Source organism: Dryobates pubescens, chromosome 3 (assembly GCF_014839835.1).
Source record: "Dryobates pubescens isolate bDryPub1 chromosome 3, bDryPub1.pri, whole genome shotgun sequence".
Taxonomy (NCBI): Eukaryota; Metazoa; Chordata; class Aves; order Piciformes; family Picidae; genus Dryobates; species Dryobates pubescens.
The window spans coordinates 8,430,381-8,450,093 of NC_071614.1; the positions used below are offsets into that span (position 1 = coordinate 8,430,381).

At 45.5% G+C, this 19,713-nt stretch overlaps 1 protein-coding gene across 2 annotated transcripts; it reads right to left on the reverse strand.

Moving 5' to 3' along the window:
* Nucleotides 1–8,712: 8,712 nt before the first annotated feature.
* RNF138 (ring finger protein 138) lies at nt 8,713–17,056 on the reverse strand. Of its 2 annotated transcripts, none has more exons than XM_054179647.1 (7): nt 16,689–17,056; nt 15,567–15,732; nt 14,017–14,132; nt 11,828–11,893; nt 11,227–11,332; nt 10,575–10,682; nt 8,713–9,196 (listed from the first exon to the last, which is right to left on the reverse strand). In XM_054179647.1, the coding sequence occupies exons 1-7, from the start codon at nt 16,793–16,795 to the stop codon at nt 9,128–9,130; spliced, it is 738 nt and encodes a 245-aa protein (XP_054035622.1). In that variant the 5' UTR covers nt 16,796–17,056; the 3' UTR covers nt 8,713–9,127. The 2 variants fall into 2 exon arrangements, with proteins under 2 accessions (XP_054035622.1, XP_054035621.1); XM_054179646.1 differs by having other exon boundaries at nt 11,828–11,896.
* Nucleotides 17,057–19,713: the final 2,657 nt, after the last annotated feature.

Consider the following 19,713-nt stretch of genomic DNA (forward strand, 5'->3'; position numbering starts at 1 on the left):
CATGGTGCTGTCACCACCTGTGACACTTCAGTGTCCTCCTCTTCTACCTATGAGTTGCCAGAGTGCTGAAAGTGCCACAGTTTCTTCTTAAAGTGAAGCTAATTCTGGCAACTGCATGATCACACTTGACTAACATTTCCCTTTCCTAGAGCAATTACCTGATTAGGATGCCATAAAAAGACTAGAAATGGCATTTAGATTCTGCATGGTAAATATTAGATCAGGATTAATAACATTTGCCATACTATTTCAGGTATTAGAGCTGATAAGAAAGAACAGGCTGATCCTAAGTAATGAGGATGCCTGATCTATTTCCTGCTACTTGTTTGATTGCTGATCCATTCAGAAGTGGCAGTTGTAGATGGTGTTGGTCTTAGAGTGCTGGGGCTTTCTCACAAAAGTAACAGTGAATGTTGTAACCCTCTTCCACCAATAACGGTCATAGAATCATAGAATCAACCAGGTTGGAAAAGACTTCAGAGGTCATCAAGTCCAACCTATTACCCAACACCTCCTGACAACTAAACCATGGCTCCAAGTTTCACATCCAATCCTTTGTTGAACACCTCCAGGGACAGTGACTCCAGCACCTCCCTGGGCAGCACATTCCAATGGCCAAATCTTCTCTCTGCAAAGAACTTTCTCCTTGCATCCAGCCTAAACTTCCCCTGGTGCAGCTTGAGACTGTGTCCTCTTGTTCTGGTGCTGCTTGCCCGGAAGAAGAGACCAACCCCTGCCTGGCTACAACCACCCTTCAGGGAGTTGTAGACAGCAATAAGGTCTCTCCTGAGCCTCCTCTTCTCCAGGCTAAGCAACCCCAGCTCCCTCAGCCTCTCCTCACAGGGCTGTGCTCCAGACCCCTCCCCAGCCTCATTGCCCTTCTCTGGATACAATCAAGTGTCTCAATGTCCTTCTTAAATTGAGGAGCCCAGAACTGGATACAGGACACAAGCTGTGGCTTAACCAGTGCTGAGTACAGGGGCAGAATGATTTCCCTGCTCCTGCTGGCCACACTACTTCTGATACAGGCCAGGATGCCTGGGAGATGGTGGGCACCACCAGAGAGTGGTGAGGCACTGGAACAGGTTGCCCAGGGAGGTGGTGGAAGCCTCATGCCTGGAGGTTTTTAAGGCCAGGCTGGATGTGGCTCTGAGCAACCTGTTGTAGTGTGAGGTGTCCCTGCCATGGCAGCGGGGTTGGAACCAGATGATCCTTGAGGTCCCTTCCAACCCTGACAATTCTATGATTCTAATGGCCTTCTTAGATTATATTTTTATTCTACAATTACCAGGGCATAAAGCAGCCAAAAGTAACTCACACCCTTTCCTGGCACAGTCAGGGGCCTGTGGGATTCACAGATCTTACTTCCATTGCTGTTTTGATCTGTGGGTACAGTCCACCTGTGGCCTGCCTACAAGGTCTGTGTTTGAGGAAAAGTAGAAACAGAAGGAGCAGGTCTTTGGCTGGTTGATTGCTCCTTCCTTCCTTACAGTTCTTTCCCTTGAACATGTGCCACAACTTTTATGGGTACAAAGTTATCCAATGATCCCTGAGTAACTATAAGGGACACCTGCAAAATCTGAGCTTTTGCCAGTTAGTTCTGTTTCTTTCCCCACAGAACCACATGCTCCCATACTGTTAGTGGAAGCAATGGAAAGGAAAGACAGGAGAAGCTGCTGTGGAGCTTGCTGCAGGTCTATTGCAGTGACCACTTGGCACTCCAGACAGATGGGGAGCACCATGGAGCAGACTGTGTGTTCCCTGGGGCAGGCACCGTGCCTTTTGTCTGCCCAGTGTCACCACTACCCGTGGGCACAGCTGCAGCACAGAGAGTAGCAACACTGCAGTGCTTATCCCCTGCCTTGCTGCAGAGCTAGGAATATTCATCAGGAGTTGTCCAATGCAGATGGGAAGCAACACCTGCTCTGCTCTTCTGCATAAAGACAGATCTGTGAACAACAGTCACAGAGTCATAGAACTGTTTTGGCTGGAAAAGAGACAGTAATGGGAAGAAAGAGACTGGGACAAATGAATGAAGTACAGGAGAGCAGGAATGCTCTTTTCTAAAGCCAGAGGATCTCAATTTCAAAATGCAATGCCAGCTCACTCCCGAGAACCACAGAAGCAGTTAAAAATAGCCCTATGCAGACAGACCTTATCCGGCATTTTTGGTAGGTAGTTTCCTGTTTGGATGGGTTTGTTGATCTCCTGTATCTCAGCACAGATGCTTTGATAATGTGGAGATCACAGAGTGCTCAATGAACAACTCTGATTCATGGTTGCTAGTTGACATTTGGGTGAATCTGACTAATGAGGAGTTCCAGTGTCAACTGCAAGTGGTATGAGTTCATTCACTAATCTTGAGCAGTGCTGGCTTGTAGAGCATTACGTAGCTCACTTAGCAGTGCTCATAGAGCAAATGTTAAGGAGTAGGAGGATATTCAAATGCTCCATTATCCTCAGCACATTGTTCCTGTGTCTCAGACTTCCTGCATTGTCTTGCACAAATTAGTTTCAGTTATCTCTTAGCTGGGGAAAACACTGCAATAGTGTGTCCTTGGCTAAGGAGACAGAAAGCACCAGTGAGGATAAGGGCTGCCAGGCAAACCTGCAAGATAAGAAGCCCTCAATCGAACCCAAAATATTTTGAGTTGAACAAATGTTTCAAGTTAGGAAACACCAATGTTTACAAACTGAGCAGGAGTCATATGGAAAGTGAAAATGACAACACATCTTCAGTTTCCTCTCACTGCTTAGCTACAGGTAAAATAAAAAGCAAAGAGCAGAAGCTTGGGTGTGTAACATCCCAGCCCTTCCTACCCACTGTCACTTCATGTGTGAACTGCTACTACCATTATCATAGAATGCCAGGTTGGAAGGGGCCCCAAGGATCATCAGGTCCAACCTTTCTAGATGATAGTGTAGTTGAAATGGTAACTATGAATCAGATTGCAGTGTAAAACACACTGCGGCTGCTATGTGGCTACCAAAGCAGCTGAAGCTGGCCACTAAGACTCACACCACTACAAAACCATACCACAGGGATAGTTGGTTCTCTCAGATGATGGAGCATGAGCCTTAGCTGGGACGCCTTGAGTCCTGTGTCCAGTTCTGGGCCCCTCAATTTAAGAAGGACATTGAGACTCTTGAACGTGTCCAGAGAAGGGGAACAAAGCTGGGGAGAGGCCTCGAGCACAAGCCCTTCGAGGAGAGGCTGAGGGAGCTGGGATTGTTTAGCCTGGAGAAGAGGAGGCTCAGGGGAGACCTTATTGCTGTCTACAATACCTGAAAGGAAGTTGTAGCCAGGAGCGGGTTGGTCTCTTCTCCTAGGCAAGCAGCACCAGAACAAGAGGACACAGTCTCAAGCTGTGCCAGGGGAAGTTTAGGCTGGAGGTGAGGAGAAAGTTCTTCCCAGAGAGAGTTGTTAGCCATTGGAATGGGCTGCCCAGGGAGGTGATGGACTGGATGTGGCACTTGGTGCCATGGTTTAGTAGTCATAAGGTTTTGGGTGACAGGATGGACTTGATGATCTTTGAGGTCTTTTCCAACCTTATTGATTCTATGGCAATGTCTTCATTCCAGAAGCCTGCAGCAACTCCAAACTATTGTGTGTGCTGCCAGAGAACAACTTAAAACACCTAAGAATACAAAGGGACATTGAAGCATACCTGTATTGGTACCTCGTGGACCTCATTGTGGGTTGGATTAGGCAGGTCGTTGATGTGTGCAGCTTCAGAAAGGAAGTCCAAACCCGGCGATAACCCCACTGCTCCTTACCGCAGAATGCAACAGTCCTCAGATGCCCTCCTGTGACTCCCGTGTGCACTACAGCGCCTTGCAATTACAGACGACCTCTAAGGATGTGTTTGGGGAGGGAAAGGTCTTCATGCAAATGGAGTTTGCATGAACCTGTCACATTTTATGGTCACTCATGAACTGGGGAGCACTCGGCTCTTCCTAGAGTGGAGTCCTGGGACAAGCCAGATGATAAAGCACAGCAGCAGATTTGGAAGTTTGCGGTTTTAAAGGAAGCAAGAAACATTCTTTCTGCAGATTAGAGTGACCCCAGTCAATATGTTAACCCCTAAAGCATACTTAAGATTTATCCCGCTTTATGAACCATCTGGATCGAAATCCCACACCTGACAGTGCCTGGGAGCGCAGCTGCTCAGCGCAGCAGCAGCCTGGGAGACCTCAGAGCTAACCCCGCGACGTTCAGCGCCCTCTTGTGGCTTCCCTTGGGAAAGAAGAAAAACCCATCAAAGAAACTGCTGCGGTTTGGACTGCCTCAAAACTCAGGTGGCACATAAACCACACCCTGCGTGACACTAGTGCCACAGCAGTCACCTTGGAGAGGGGAAAAAAAAAGCCACCACCTTCCTACTGTCTTCTGTCCATACTTGCAAAAAACAGAGACCCTAAATGCAAGGCTTCCTGAGAAACAAATCCCTGTTGCCATTAAAGAACCGGTCTGCATGGGATGTTCTTGAGTGCAAACATCATCCTAATCACTCCAACCCAAACAAAGACCTTGTCTCCCCCTAAAGAAAACAATAAAGCAAAAGCTTTAAAAAGCACTTAAGAGTTCAAAAGTCTCTCCAACTGTAAAACATTCTGAGAAATAAAAACTCCTCCAGAGAAGTGAACGTGGCAGCCCACCTCTGGAAATCATAGAATCGTATCATGCCCTGGGTTGGAAGGGACCTCTAGGGGTCTTCTAGTCCAGCCCCCCTGCAGTAAGCAGGGACCTCCCCAACTAGATCAAGTTGCTCAGAACCCCATCAAGCCTGACCCTGGAAGTCTCCAGGGATGGGGCCTCCACCACCTCCCTGGGCAACCTTGTTCCAGTGTTCCACCACCCTCGTGGTAAAGAACTTCTTCCTACTGTCAAATCTAAATCTACCCTGCTCTAGTTTCAAACCAGTGCCCCTTGTCCTATTGCTACAAGCCCTTGTAAACAGTCTCTCCTAAGCTTTCTTGTAAGCCTCCTTCAAGAGCTAGAAGGCTGCTCTCTCACCCTGGAACCTTACCTTCTCCAGGCTGAACAGCCCCAACTCTCTCAGCCTGTCTTCACAGCAGAAGTGCTCCAGCCCTTTGATCATTTTTGTAGCCCTCCTCTGGACTCTCTCAAACATGTCTGTGTCCTTCTTGTGTCAAGGGCTCCAGAGCTGCACACGGTATTCCAGGTGAGGTCTCACCAGAGCTGGCCACGCTTTGTTGTAGCCCAGCATGCCATTTGCCTTCTGAGCTCTAAGAGCATGTTGCTGGCTCATGTCCAGCTTTTTGTCCATCAGTACCCCCAAGTCCTTTACTGCAGGGCTGCTCTCCATCTCATGACCCCCCAGCCTGTGCTGATAATAGGGATTGTCCCAACCCAGGGGCCAAACCTTGCACAAATGATTAAATATTTACCCTCAAGGCATACATCAGTCCTGAGATATTGAGGGCACAGCCAGAGGAGCTTACAAAACAGCCAGAGTATGAATCAGTACTTGGTAGCCAAGAAATATAATCTTAGCTAATTAAGTAATTACTTTAAAGGACAAAAGGGGAGTGGAAGGGAAACAGAGAGTAAACACATGACCATTGCTATAAGGAAAAACATCCGGAGGAAAACGGGAGGTTAGGTACTGGAACAGATTGCCCAGGGAGGCTGTGGATGCCTCACTGTTTGAAGCCATCAGTGCCAGGTGGATGGGGTTTTGAGCAACCTGGGCTAGTGAAAGATGTTCCTGCCCATGGCAGGGTGGTTGGACTACACGATTTTTAAAGCCCCTTCCAAGCCAAACCATTCTGTAATTCTATGGAAAGAGAGACATAGAAACACAAGAGTAGAGAAGGAATGCAAAGTAACAGTGAGGAGCACCTTCCCCAGTGAGCAGGTGCCCTCACAACCTGAAGCATTTTCATGAACTCCAATATCCTGTCACTAAGCTCACCCTGCTGGTCCAATAGTGCAACCAGCCCCAGCTTACTGACAAGAGGATGCTGTTTCTCTACTGTTGCATGGGACAGAAACATGAACATGGAAGGGAGAAAAGAAGACAAAGAAGTTTTGGCCAACCCCTCATCTTTCCTGCTTCATGGGAAGATCTGAAAACATGACATAAGGTGACTTTTTTCAGCTCATGAATGGAGCATGAGCCACCAGTCAAGGGCTCCAGCAGCACACACACACACACACACCACTCTAAGCATTCAAACTGAGCATGCACTGAAGTTTAGAAAGCATCTGGAAAGGAAGAAGTGGCATCCAGGAGACTGATCTCTTTATTATGCAACAAAGACAAACAGAAAATAAAATACTTTAATAGGAGGGGGAGGGAAAAATAGAAGGTACAATTCAAACAGAACATTGAAACCAAACACAACGCAACGTGAACACGAAAAGACAGTGGAACAGCCATCCCCTGGTGGTGATTGCACCTTTCCAGTACAAGCATCACCCACCACAAGTACACAGCTTGTTGTGCATGTCTCAGCTTCAGTGAGAAAGATCACGACCAGCAGCAGCAGCATCTTTAAACAGAATGTTTCCTTTTCAGTCAACGCTCACCTCCTGAATGCAAAAAGTTTTGTATGAAAGGCAGGGGGGGGGAAACAAAAATCTTAAGCAAGGCAGCACCTGCCAATACAGATTGTAACATATGGAAATAAGGAGGATAAACATTTTGCAAGGGCTTGGGGTTCTTTTTGTTGTTGCCATTGCAGCCGCACACATCTGTCGCTTTGAAACGCGTATTCAAGTCTCCCAACGTTTAAACAGGACAAAAATGCTCAGCAACTACACATCAAGTGGTGACTAATTATTGCTATAGAAAAAAAATCTGTTTCCCAGAGCTTTAAAAGAGATGTCATTTCATTTGCAACTCTCCAGACAGACAGGTTCAAGTAATAGAAAGAACTACTTCCAGTGTCCATGAGGTGTTTTGAATCTGTATTGGCTGTAAGCATTTATTGCCCAGATCATATAAATATTTTATTGAATCTAGGTGGGGGGGGGGGGGAAGAGTTAACTAAACTCACATCTAGCTATTAAATCCTTCAGGAAAGGTAATGCAGTCAGAAAGTCACCATGGCATGTGGTTTCAGTTGAAAAAGCTAAAACTTCAGCATGGGGCTACCTTGGAATTCCTTTCTAAGGGCACCATTTCATAGTTTGCTTTAGAGAGCAAAAAGTCAAACTCCAAAGAAGCCTTTCAGTTGGATCAGTGGACCACTCCCATCAGTTTGTGGTCACACAAGCACTAGAGCTGACACAGGAGTGAGAACACACAGACAAAACCTGGGGGCAGAGGGGGAAGCTGGAGTACAAGACGAAAGCGTGGCCTGTTGTTAAAATGCTGTGTTTAGCCAGGAACAAAATGCAAGATGGGAAGTTGTTATGAAAAGGAGAAAATCCTTAGACATTTCTGCAATAGCCAGCTTGTTCTGCATTTCAGCCAGCTGTGCCTTCAGGCATGTCTTACACTCTTAAAATCCTTACACTCTTAAAAGATAGAAATGTCAAGTTACAGTGTAGAGTGGTTTAGTTCCAACACCTGATGTGCAGAACCAGGACTCAGTTCTGACTCCCATTGCACTGCAGAATGAGGCACTTCAACCTCACCAGTTTGGGACTATGGAACATCCCAGCATTGAAAGAAGAACTTCTCTTTGGAGAGCAAATGGGAGCCAGGGCAGAAGAAGTAGATTGTACTTCAGCTGCACAACTGATGTTACCACACACAAATTATCAAGCAGGTCTAAAATTACTGGAAATGTTTTCCACCGTGTATGCAAGACCCAGCATCTGACAACGGGAGACGAGTGACATTTGATGAGGAATCAGTCCTAAAATGCATACATTCAGAACAGTCTCTCTTTAAACCTCCAAAATGCAAGCTTTATCCACTGCTGTGCAATGAGGAAGCCATGCAGCTCATCTCCATTAGGATTTAAGTAAATAAAACCCTTAGAGTTTTTACTTCTGGTTTTTACAGGCAGGTTTTCCATTTCAAGGCAAATTGCATTATTGCTCTGTTTTCTCTGATTTTAATGATGGTCTTCTTGGGCATGTTGAAATCTAGAACAGAAGCTCTTAGAATATGCTCTCAACTATTTCAGAGCAAGCTTTTCCTCTCAGGTGTTTTTTCAAGCCTTTGGGTGCAGGAGATGTCCAAGGTTATAAAGAGTCTTACAAAACAAGATCATTTCTGAGTGTCAGTAGGTTTGAAACCAATTAGTTCTCTAGTTAGCCAGCCTTCCAGGAAAAACAGGACAGATGGAAACTTGGATTCCAAATGCAAGAACAGAAGCTTTCAAAAAGCTCCAACAAAAGGAAAAACTAGATGGTGTCACACAAAGGGGAAAAAAAGCATCCCTTTAGCATGTCATCTGGGACTGCTCAGAACGTATCTCATCTTCCTTAGTAGTTGGGAGCACAGGGAAAGCTCCTCACCCATCACTTTAGCAAGCAAGCATCCTATTTCAGTTATGCTCTAAAGGAGGGGTGGAAAATTGATGTAATTACTGCTAGGCAATAGCATTGTTCTTGCTCAATGCAAAATGAACAGAAACGACCCCTGCACTGCAGGCTGATCTATAGGAAGCAAAGATGTTTGTCTCTGGAGTTGTTATTTTCATTCATGTGATTGTAATGGTAAAAACCAAATCACAACAAAACAAAACTTCATCCTTAGGCTGGAAGAGTGGGGGGGGAGGGGGAAACCTATCACCATTTCAGAGGTATCTTTGCAGATGACAGCTGAACTTGAAGGAACTCAACAGTGCAACAGAGCATCTCTGCATGTCTTTCTAAAGATACTTTCAAAGCTGGTGTTGGTGAATTAAAATGTGGTTAATAAAAGAAATGGTATCATTACAGAGTAGTAAAAGTTAAGTCTGTCAAGACAACAGTGAGATGTTCCAAAAAGGTCCCTAATTCCACAGGGAGAGCTCTCAGTAAAGATGTCAAGTTTGAGTTTCAGCAAAATCATTTGTGAACAGTCCTTAGGAGAACAGAGAAAAGGCAAGCCTGCAAAGTGGTCGCTGAATACATTTCTATCAACAGACAACTTCAGATCACCACCAGAATTCATGCAACTTTTCTCTCAGGTAATCAGTAAGATGAAGGGGGGGCTACACTTTAGAAGTTCACATGACAGGATTCTTGAACTGCATTTTGGTACTGGGCTTCTTCATCGAGCTGAAGATTCTAAACAAAATGAAAACAACATCAAGATGGACAAATGCAGCACAGTCCTTACCTTAATTATTCATTTCCCACATCTTTACATAGGAATTGGCACCCAAGATGAAGGCTTTGCATCTTTCTGTGTGCCAGCTGCTTGTTTATGTTGCACAGCGTATTTTATTTAAGCAAGTACCAAGAGATACGTGAGACAGAAGCAGCAGATGAGTGGGACAAGGCTCATTAAGCAGGAGGGTCCACCTCCTCTCCCTGGCTCAATTACATTACAGAAGAGCCAGCTCAGGGAGCTGACTGTGTCATGCCTTTCTTGTCACAGGGCTTCAGCCAGCCATAACATCCTCCATTAATAACACCAAACTGATCCTCAGACAACAGTCATCACAGATTGCTGAGAACATACTGCTTCAAACGAGGAAGCAAACACATCCCAGAAGAGGGGTGGTTGAACCCTGCTACTTTTGAAGAGCTATCTCCAAGTTGTTAACATGGCAGAGCAATACACCTCTGGAAGTTTCCCCAAATCAGAATTCCAATCATCAGCTTTACACCCTCAAACAAGCAAGATGCACCCGTGTTGAAGAGCTCAATCATCTGTATCAGTCACCTAGCTCATCAAGCCCTTGTCACAGATCACCCAACACAAACTACAACATGCAGCATCTTTGCCATCTTTAAGCAGTGAGGTTGCCTATGTCTCAGATACTGTGTTGGTCCCACACAAAGCTCAAGCAGTCTGGCAAACTGTGGAAACTACTACACAAGCTCTGATCCCACAGGCAGATCTCCATTGGCTGGCTTGACTTACAATTCACCCCCTGCCTACACCTGTTTATGCAGCTCTGCACCTACTCCAAGGTCATTTACTCAAAGTGAGCCTGAAAGAAGGCAACCAGAACAATGATTTAAAGCCACACCTCTATTTCACACTGCAACTTCTCTCTCAGTGTACTGGAAGAGAAGCTGTAGCAGCAATACCAGCTAGTCAAGCTGCACTTTTGAGTCCTGAGAATGATGATTTCACCCTTTCTGCCACAAAAGGTCAAAAATGTCAATAAAGCAGAGGAGCATGGATTTTATTTCCCCCAGAAGCAGCAGTAATAAACTGTTCTGGAGGAACAAATAGCTCAGACTAAGAACCCTAAACTTAAGCTCTAGTCCAAACTGATGACTTAACTGTTGACACCACCTATTTCCTGTAGCACTTTATGTTGACAGCAGAAAGTTTAAGAGCAGACAGCTTTACTTCTGAGTTCTGTACAGGGCAGGAACACAGCATGTACAGAGCACAACAAGTTTGGTATAGGTTTTTTATTTGCCATTGGTCTTTATAGACTATGTTACCATTTATCCCCCTCACCCCTTCAAAGAAGGAAAAGCTTACCACGAATTCTCCGTAGTCAAACCGGTGTCTTAGGTTTAGATGGCTAACAAGATTTCTAGTAACCTGGTTAGTGTCTGCCCAAGGAAGAGATACACAAATGGGACAGATCTGAATTTGGAAGGGAAAGAGAGAGAGAATTAAATGGTTATTGGCAATACAGGATACATTAAAGACATGGTCTGCAGGAATAACTGGTCTACTACTCAACAGCTACCAAACTACAGTGGAGCTGTTCATATAAAACCATAGTTCTAAGTGTTCCTCTCCTCAGTTGTGCAACATTCAGAATTACATTGCAACTTGCCAATTTTATTTAAGTGTTTCTCTCAGGTGTGGAGGGTTAGCATGCCTGGCATTCTTTCTGTCAATCTCTGCAGATCTGATTTACTAAATGAAGAAGAGTGCCAGGCTCCAAACCTGAGCTTGGTTCACATCCAGATAAATGTAACAGCTACATCTGAAATGCCTTAGAACCAACAAGAAATCGGACAGGAAACACTTTCACATGGAAGTCACTCCTCAAGTTTAATGTGATGTATTAACTATGTTGCCTTTCTCAGCCTGCAGTGATTGTTGTAGATAAAGAGTAGCTACATTGAGAATTGTTCACATAATTGTAATGGAAGTAGCACACATAAGTGACTCTACTTACTACAGGAACTATGTGGTAAAGATGTCTGTTGTTACAGTGATCCAGCAAGCGCTGTCTGGTAAAATTGGCTTCCTGACACAGAGGGCATTTGAAGGTTGGGTGTCCACTGCAAAGAGAAATACACAACATTGAATAGAACAGAGTTTCAGAAGCAGTGTTACAGAAAGCTTCATTCATCTGTTACCTTGTCATTGTTTTCCTTTCTTTTAAGTAACAAAAGAACCCTCACTGACACAGCAGTGGATCTAAATGCTCTTCCAGTGCTACTCCAAGCTGCAATTTGAAAGCACATTTATCATCTGCACACCTAAATGCACCCTTCTGAGACTTGGGATTTAGGAAAGTCTTCTGTTCCAACTGCAGCTGCATCCTGTTCTTACTTACTGGTAACATCATTTAGTGCAAATTCTTGAGGAAAGTACTGAAATAAAACCAAATTCTGATGTACAGATACAAACAGAAGAAACTACAGGGGTGGGGGGTTTAATACAGCTTGTTGCAGGTGTTCATCTGGGGTCTTTCTAAGTTAGTAAAAGCTTATACTATGACTGTGTGGATTCATTTGAATAATAATTGTATATAAAAATAATTAGCAGCCTACCTTGTTTCTCCTTGAAGGATTTGATTATTGGCCATCTCTCCACTGCCAGATATTGCATCGCTCCTGCTACTTTAAATGAAGGGGGGGGAAAAAAAAGAGTTACAATTGGTTTTATTTTAGTACACTAGCAGTATTTTTAAACATTTAACAGGAGGAGGAGGAGAGGGGGAGGAAATCCATTAAGGCCTATGAATTTCAAAGCAAAACATACAAAGACACATCTTGACTCTCACAACTCTTCCTTTGGATCAAGGTATGTCTCAGTAGTTAGTTACCATGGTGACGCTCGGCCAATACTACACCACTTTATAGGAAGGTGGTACTTAATACAGCCAACAAGCATGGTAGGAGAGATGACAGCCAAGCAGCTCAAAATGCATCAGGAATTACTTGGAAAGTGCTACTTGTCTCACATCATGTGTTTTGACCTAGAACTGTGCAAGCAGGCATTTCACTATCATATGTTTACACAACTATAGCAAGATAAGATTTAGTATGACCAGGGAAGTCATTATCCCCCTATACCAAACACTGCTGAGGCCACACTTAACTACTGTTTTCAGTTTTGGGGCCTTCACTACAAGAAAGAAATTGAGGTGCTGAAGTGTGTCCAGAGAAGGGCAACAAAGCTAGTGAAGGGTCTGGAGAGCAGGACTGGTGAGGAGCAGCTGAGGGAACTGGGGGTTTTTAGTCTGGAGAAGTGGAGGCTGAGGGGGAGACTCTCTACAACACCATGAAAGGAGTTTGGAGCCAGATGGTGTTGGTCTCTTCTCCCTAGTAACAAGTGATAGGACAAGAGGAAATAGCCTCAAGTTGCACTAGAAGAGGTTTAGGGTGGCTATTAGAACAAACTTCTTCCCTGAAAGGGTTCTTAATCCCTGGAACAGGCTGCCCATGGAGGTAGTTGAATCCCCATCCCTGGAGGTGTTTAAAAGAGGCAGAGATGTGGTGCTGAAGGACATGGCTTAGCACCAGACTTGGTAGAGTTAAGAGTATGGCTGGATTTGATCTTAATGGTCTTTTCCAACATAAACAATTCTATGATTTTATACATTTCCTTATGCTGAGCAGAAAATAAACTATTTCCTAAATGACAGACAGGAACACTTTAGAAAGTAAACTTTACTATACAGGCACCTCTAGCTAAGCCAGAAGCTGCTGCTCAGACATGCTGACCATCCTAAGAGCTTGAACATTTACACTCCCAAATATGGTCACAGTACTGGTTTTTTTTTTATACTTCTGCAATATTTAAGCACAGGTTCCTACTGTGGCATCACAGGTTTCTACTGTGGCATAGCCAATAAATAGTGATATAACAATATCCAGACCACTTTGGTGGAAAATCGCTGCTGCAGCGAGTTGTGGTAACAGCTTGAATTTCCACGTTCAGCATTTTGATGGGTTGGAAACCAAACACAGAGGAGGTTGGAAACCAAACACAGAGAAGTTCAGACTGCTAAAACCAGAAAAGAAAAAAAAAAAAAACATTGGAAAAAAAAAAAAAGATGTCAAAAGAAAGTAAATACAGGTCAGGCTATATATAATAAAGCCTTATGTGTGAATAAAGGTCTTCAGAAATAAGCAAAAATCCCCACCCAAACCAACTAGAGCAGTGAGAAGGCATGAAAAACAAAGTTCTTTAGCTTTACTGCCTGAAAAACAAATGGAGAGTGTCATTTTTACGTTATGGTGTGAAGTATAATGGAGTTCCTTGTATGGGAGAGCAGTTCAAAACAAATTCAATCAGAAAGCAAAAACTTGTACAGAAATGATTTCAAACAGGACACCCACTAAAACAGACTTGGGAAAGGAGAGGGGGAATAAAAAGAGGGAGGGAAATAAAAAGCCAAGGGAACTTCCCTGGGGCCAAATGTTACGAAATATGTTACAAAATGAGCTGCTCAAATGCTGTTGAGGCAAGAAAAGTGAGCGACAAATACTGCACACTTTCTTAAAGAGAGTCCCTAGAAGACACTTCAAACCACCAAGCAGAAAGGTTTCCTTCTGTTTGCTAAAGAGTAAAGGGAAGGACCTGGAAAAACTGTTGCTTTTTGGAAGCACTAAAAAAATTGAACAGCAATTACTGCAAAAAGAAAGCATGCCCTGGAAAAAAAACCAAATCCTCTCCTGGAGTAGGGTGGGGAAAGAAGATGATGCACTGTTTATACATAAAGCACCCTGATTACCTGTTCCCTGTTGAATCTTGGGAAATCTGTAAGTTTGGAATAACAGAAGAAACACCATATTCATCCTGATACTTCTTACAGGTTTTATAATGCTGTCTCATCCAGGAAAATCTAACCTGTAAATGAAAGGCCAAATTACTGAAACGATACAGTCCAGGGACAGAAGGAAGAGCTCATTCTGCCAACAGAAAGCAAGGCATGCAGGAATTATACAGACATCATATGCAGCAGAAACCAGAACTTGTGTCTCCCCTCCCCAACAGAAATCTTCACTTCCTTTCTTCAGAGAGCCTCTGTCACACTGTGAGACTGAAGAACATTCCCACTCCCCAAAACCTCAACAGCCAGGCACCTTAGGGCTTGCTCAGGGCTGAAAACAAGTGAGTAAGCTTCATTTAACTGAAACAAAGTCACAGGTACTACACCTCCCACATCCAGGATCAATAACTGATGAGCTACAACAGAGAAGAGCCATGAGGATGGGATAAGCACCACTGCTCCTTCAGTCTTCTCTGGCTTGCAGTTACCTTGTGCAGGGCAAAACCTTTTTGGATTAGGTGTGTTCTGAGACTATTTAACTTCTCTTTGAGAGGGGAGGAGCAAAAAAAGGTGGGGGGAGGGAAGGGTGAATGAACACCACCTTAAGGTTGTCTGTCCACCTTAAATGCAGAGACAGTGAGTTGCTTGTTGCTTTATCAGAAGACAGCTGTGCTGGACATGCCCCAGATCAGAATTTCAGGTCCAACAGCACTGTCAGAAAGTGCTCACAGATTGAAAAAGATTACATCTCACACATCTGTGCCTACATTGCATTAAAATTCTTCTGGGGATTTGTTTGGTTCTTCCTTCCAGTTACCAGCTTGCTACCATTTCCTTTTCCCTGCTTTTCATCCTAGTGAATCATGTGGAACAAAGTAAGCAGCTTGGCTTTCCACTAGTGCTCAACTTCACACTGGCTGACCTAAGTCCCAAATGGAAGGAAACAAACATGGAGACTAGATCAAATTGCATCAAATCCAGCTAAACAAAATTACAACAAAAGAAGAAGGATTCCTCTTGGTTTCAGTGGGGTCAAAATTTCCTCCAATGTTGTGAAAATAATGACTCCTTTAAAAAGGGAATGGTAACAGAGTAATGGGGCAGGAAGATATTAGATATGATTGGCTGTACACTTGAGGTAATCAAAATGGATCCTTTTGGTTTAAAATTAAACTTTACACTAGCTCCAAGAACGTCAATTTACTTAGAGAAAGTTTCTGAGGTTTTCCATTGATCTTCAACTTTTGTCAGTTGCCTATTTTTCCCAGTTTGACAGCTCTCCACTCAAAAAGTCCTTACAGACAATACAAGATCCTCTTTTAGTTTACACCTGTTAGGCATATCTAGCAGAGACTGCAGGCCTAGTATATGCATGTGCCATATAAAGCCAAGTTCACTATAGGCTCTTTAGCCTCAAAACAAGGATGACACACACACTGCAAGTGTGTCTGGTCAAAAAGAAGGAAAAAAAAAAAAAAAAGCATGGAACTTTTGGTAAAGTTTTACTCTACCTGCTTCTCACAGCATCTACAGCCCCCAGAAGCTTTCTTCATACTGTTTTCAACATCTAGAGCCCTTTTGGGATATGTTCTTTCTTTTTTAGTCACGCTCCCCCGGCAGAGAGGACAATGTGTTCCACTTTCTCTGATAGCTGTCAAGAAGCACTTCCTGCAAAACCTAAATTAAAAAGTTACCACAAACACAGGTTAGCAAAGTGAAGAGAGTTGGATGCTTTGTCCTGGAAGAGAGATGGGTAATTATTAGAAAAAAAAACCAAACCCAAACCAAACACCATATAATCAGGCTAATAGTCTATTAAATACAAACAAATATCAGCAAAATGAAAACATGCTGCTTTCAAAGAGGAATATGGAAATTAGGGGAATTTGGCAAGGCAGTTTAGGTAAAAATCTTGCTATTTACTGAGCAGTATTGCTGAGCTGTACACTGGATTGATCATTAATGAGATATTAAATGCTGCAGCAGGCACGTGATAGGGGAAAAGCTTATCAGAGTAATTCCTGTTTATTGTCCTTAAGCAGAGCCAAAAATACTGCAAAGCTTCACTTAGCTTTGCCTTCCCAAAGCTCAGCAGCTTTTGCACTTCTCCTCGCTCACTTCCCTCATGTGCCAAGTGCCAAAGCTACTTTGCTTTTCCTACAAAGTAGAACCAATGTTCCTCTGACAAACGCAGAGCAGCTGCGCTGGAAAAAAAAAACAAAACCAAAAACACAGAGCTAAACGACGGTCCCGACAGGAAACTACAGAGCGAAGAGCAGACTTGGGTTAGACGTGCAGGATGTTTTCACCGCCTGTGAAACTCGGCCTCCACCGATCAGCCGACCGGGGGGGCTGGCTCCAAGAGGTGGCTTTCCTAACAGACCGGTCCTACAAAAGAAAGAGGCGAGGGAAGGCTGCGGGCAGCAGCTTGCATCCAGCCCCACAGCCAGCTCCCCGCTAAGTCCCCGGGGCGGGGGCTGGTACCGGGCTCCGCGGGTCCCGCTGCGGCCGGCTGCAGGCCGAGGGTCTGTGAGCCATGGAAGGTGGGGGGGGGGCGGGCAGAGAAGTCAAAGGCAGGGAGGCGGCGGAGGCGAGGTCAGGGGGCTGGGGGCGCGGGGGGCTGAAATACCCACACGTGCTGGCAGTTGGCGGTCCTCACGGGCGTTTTGAACACCTCCTGGCAAACCGGGCAGTAAAAATCATCCTCGCTGAAGCACGCCGCCGCCGCTCCTTCGGCCATGGCAACACGTCAGGGCCTCTCCGTGAGGATCGAGGACGAGAAGCAAGCTCCGCCCTGACGAGCTGAGCCCCGCTCAACTCCCGCGGGCCCGCCGCGGGACACGGCGAGGGGCTGAGGGCGCCGGGGAGCCGGCAGAAGATGGCGGGTGGGCACCTGGCACAGGTGGGAGGCCGGGACTGCGGCGAAGGCAGCGGGGGAGCGGGCCCGGCCTGAGCACCGCACGTCCCGCCCCTCTCCTCCCTCCTTCCCTCCTCCCTCCTTCCTTCCCCGGGCCGGGAAGCGCTCCCGCCCCGAGCTCTACCTGCCAGCGCCTGGGAAACGCAGCCAGCAGCGGCCCAGCCGCAGCTCCGGCCGGGCTCCCGGCGGCACCCACCCCCCTGCTGCCGTCGCCGTCGCTCTCCTGGGGGAAGGCAGGGGCGGGACCGGGGCCTGCGTTTCCATGGCGATCGCCTCCCGGCCCGGCGGGACTGCTACGACACAGAAAGGCGGCCTCCGCTCCGCCCTGCCCAGGAGGTTTCCCCGCTCCGCCTCTCCGGAGGTTTGCGGGGCCTGGTGCCTCCTCTTCCGTAGGAGCCTGGGGCGGGTAGGGCTCAGGGCCTGCTGTGGCGGCCGACGGCTGCCTGCCAAGGCCAAGGCCAAGGCCAAGGCCGGGCTCCTGGGGTCGGGAACCCGGCCCGGGGCGTCCGGCGTTGGCCTCCGGCCCAGGAGGAGAGGGTTCCAGGCTCCTCAGCACCAGCAACCTTGCTGTGCAGTCATCCAGGTCATTGATGAAGATCTTGGAACAAGTCTGGACCCCATACTGACTCCTGGGCAACACTGTGAGCTACAGGCCTCCAACTGTGCTGCTTATCACAACCCTCTGAGCGCCATCATTTAGCCAGTTCTCAATCCACCTCACTGTCCTCTTGTCTAACCTGCACTTTGTAAGCTTCCCTATGAGGATGTTACTGGAGACAGTGTCCAAAGCCTTGCTGAAGTCAAGGTAGCCAACATCCACTGCTTTCTTGTCTACCCAGCCAGTCGTGCCATCATAGATGGCTATCAGATTGGGCAAGCGTGATTTCCCCTTGATGAACCCATGCTGACCACTCCTAATAACCTTTTCCTCCATATGCCTAGAGATGCCCTCCAGGATGAGCTGTTCCATCACCTTTCCAGGGATGGAGGCGAGGCTAACCAGCCTGTGGTCCCCTGGGTCCTCCTTCCTGCCCTCTCCATACTGTTGGCAGTATGCTAAAAGGAAGAATTACAAAAGCCTCAGTTCAGATGCTGCTCAACCACCCTGTGATAATCGCTGGAGAGAGGCAGCATGACCTTCAGCCTTAGCACATGAGAGACTGGAAGAAATAAGCTCCCACATCTTCCTGTATGCTTTCAGCAAAGCATGTCCTTATGCCTCCACTTCTCAATCTGTAAAAGGAGAGCAGTTTTTAATCACTAAATAAGGCTGCTGTGAAGTTTAAGAACTGCAGATAAAGAGGGTAACGTCTTTTGAAGGCAGAAGTTAAAGAAAAGCAAAGATTATCACTAAAGGACCATTAGCGGTCCATTTGAACTTTGTTTTGGAGACCACAGTATTTATCGATTGATAGCTTTTGGCAGGGGGAGAAATTGCACAGGTGACCTCAGGGAGGTAAACTACAGGAAGGTGTGTGTGCAGCCATTCATGTTCTTGGCAACCTTATTGTAAATCTTGATCCTTTAATAAAGCTGTGACCTTGGAGTTGACAACTAGTATGCCACAGAGCAATATATAGCATGGCACCAGCCTTGTAAATCTTCAGTAGTTCTTGCCATTGCCACAGGCAGTATGTAAAGAGAAATCAAGCAGCTGGAGTTTATGAAACACTTTTATTAGAAGGAAAACATTTTAAATCAGACTTTTTAGATTAAATGAAACCAAGGGCCCTGCCAACTTTTTATTCCTTGTGATATAAACGCGTTTGTGAAAAGAGATCTCAGCAGTGAAAACCTGTGGAACTGCTCATAAAATCTGACCATTTGCAGGGGGCAGCTGCTGCTGGGGAGGCACAGTTTAGGTCATCTTTGCACAGCTATTGTACAACTTTGCACCCAAACTACTTTCTGTATAACTATTATTTTAGTCACTTTCTTGACAAGGCTGCTGCTGCAAGAACAGCACAGCTCCTTGCCAGTGTGAAAAGAGCAGGGGTTTGTTCTGTCTGAGCAGTCAAAGACGGATGTGAACAGAAGAGGAACAAGAGTAGGCCATTTAATTGCAGGAGGTTCAGAAGGTGCCCTGTAAGAAGGGAAAGACATCCTTTGTTCTTGCCAGCTGTATCATTACCAACAAGGCTTATTTCATACATACAAAATGTTCTCTATCCATTTTTTAGGTGTGCCGGAAGCCATAAAACCAGGAGCTTTTTTTCTTTTCCTACATTTTTTTACTACTTTCTTCTGGCAGACTAGGGTGGGGTGTGTTTTTTTCAGTCACTCAAATGCTCCCACAACTCCCAGCAGCAGCATCCATTTTTTTTCTGACTGAGGAGTTGTCATTCCCAAGGACAGATGTCAAAGAGGGAAACAACTTTCTCAGCCACATGAAACAGTGAATCTTTCTCTGCCCCAGAAGGAGACACTTTCTGATTCCATGAAAAAATAGTAAGGATCTAAAGTCTTTTGTTAGATCATAGAACTATCTTAGTTGAAAAATATATTTAAGATCATCTAGTCAACCATTATCTAACTCTAGCCAGTCTGGTGAAGCTCCTCAGCACTACATCTCTGCCTCTTAAACCACTCCAGTGATGGGGATTCAGCCACCTCTCTAGGCAGCCTGTTCCAGTGTTTGAAAACCTTTTCAGTGAAAAGGTTTCCTGTAATATCCAAACCCTTCACTGGTACAACTTGAGGCCATTTCCTCTTGTTACAAAGGAGAAGAGACTGACCCCCAC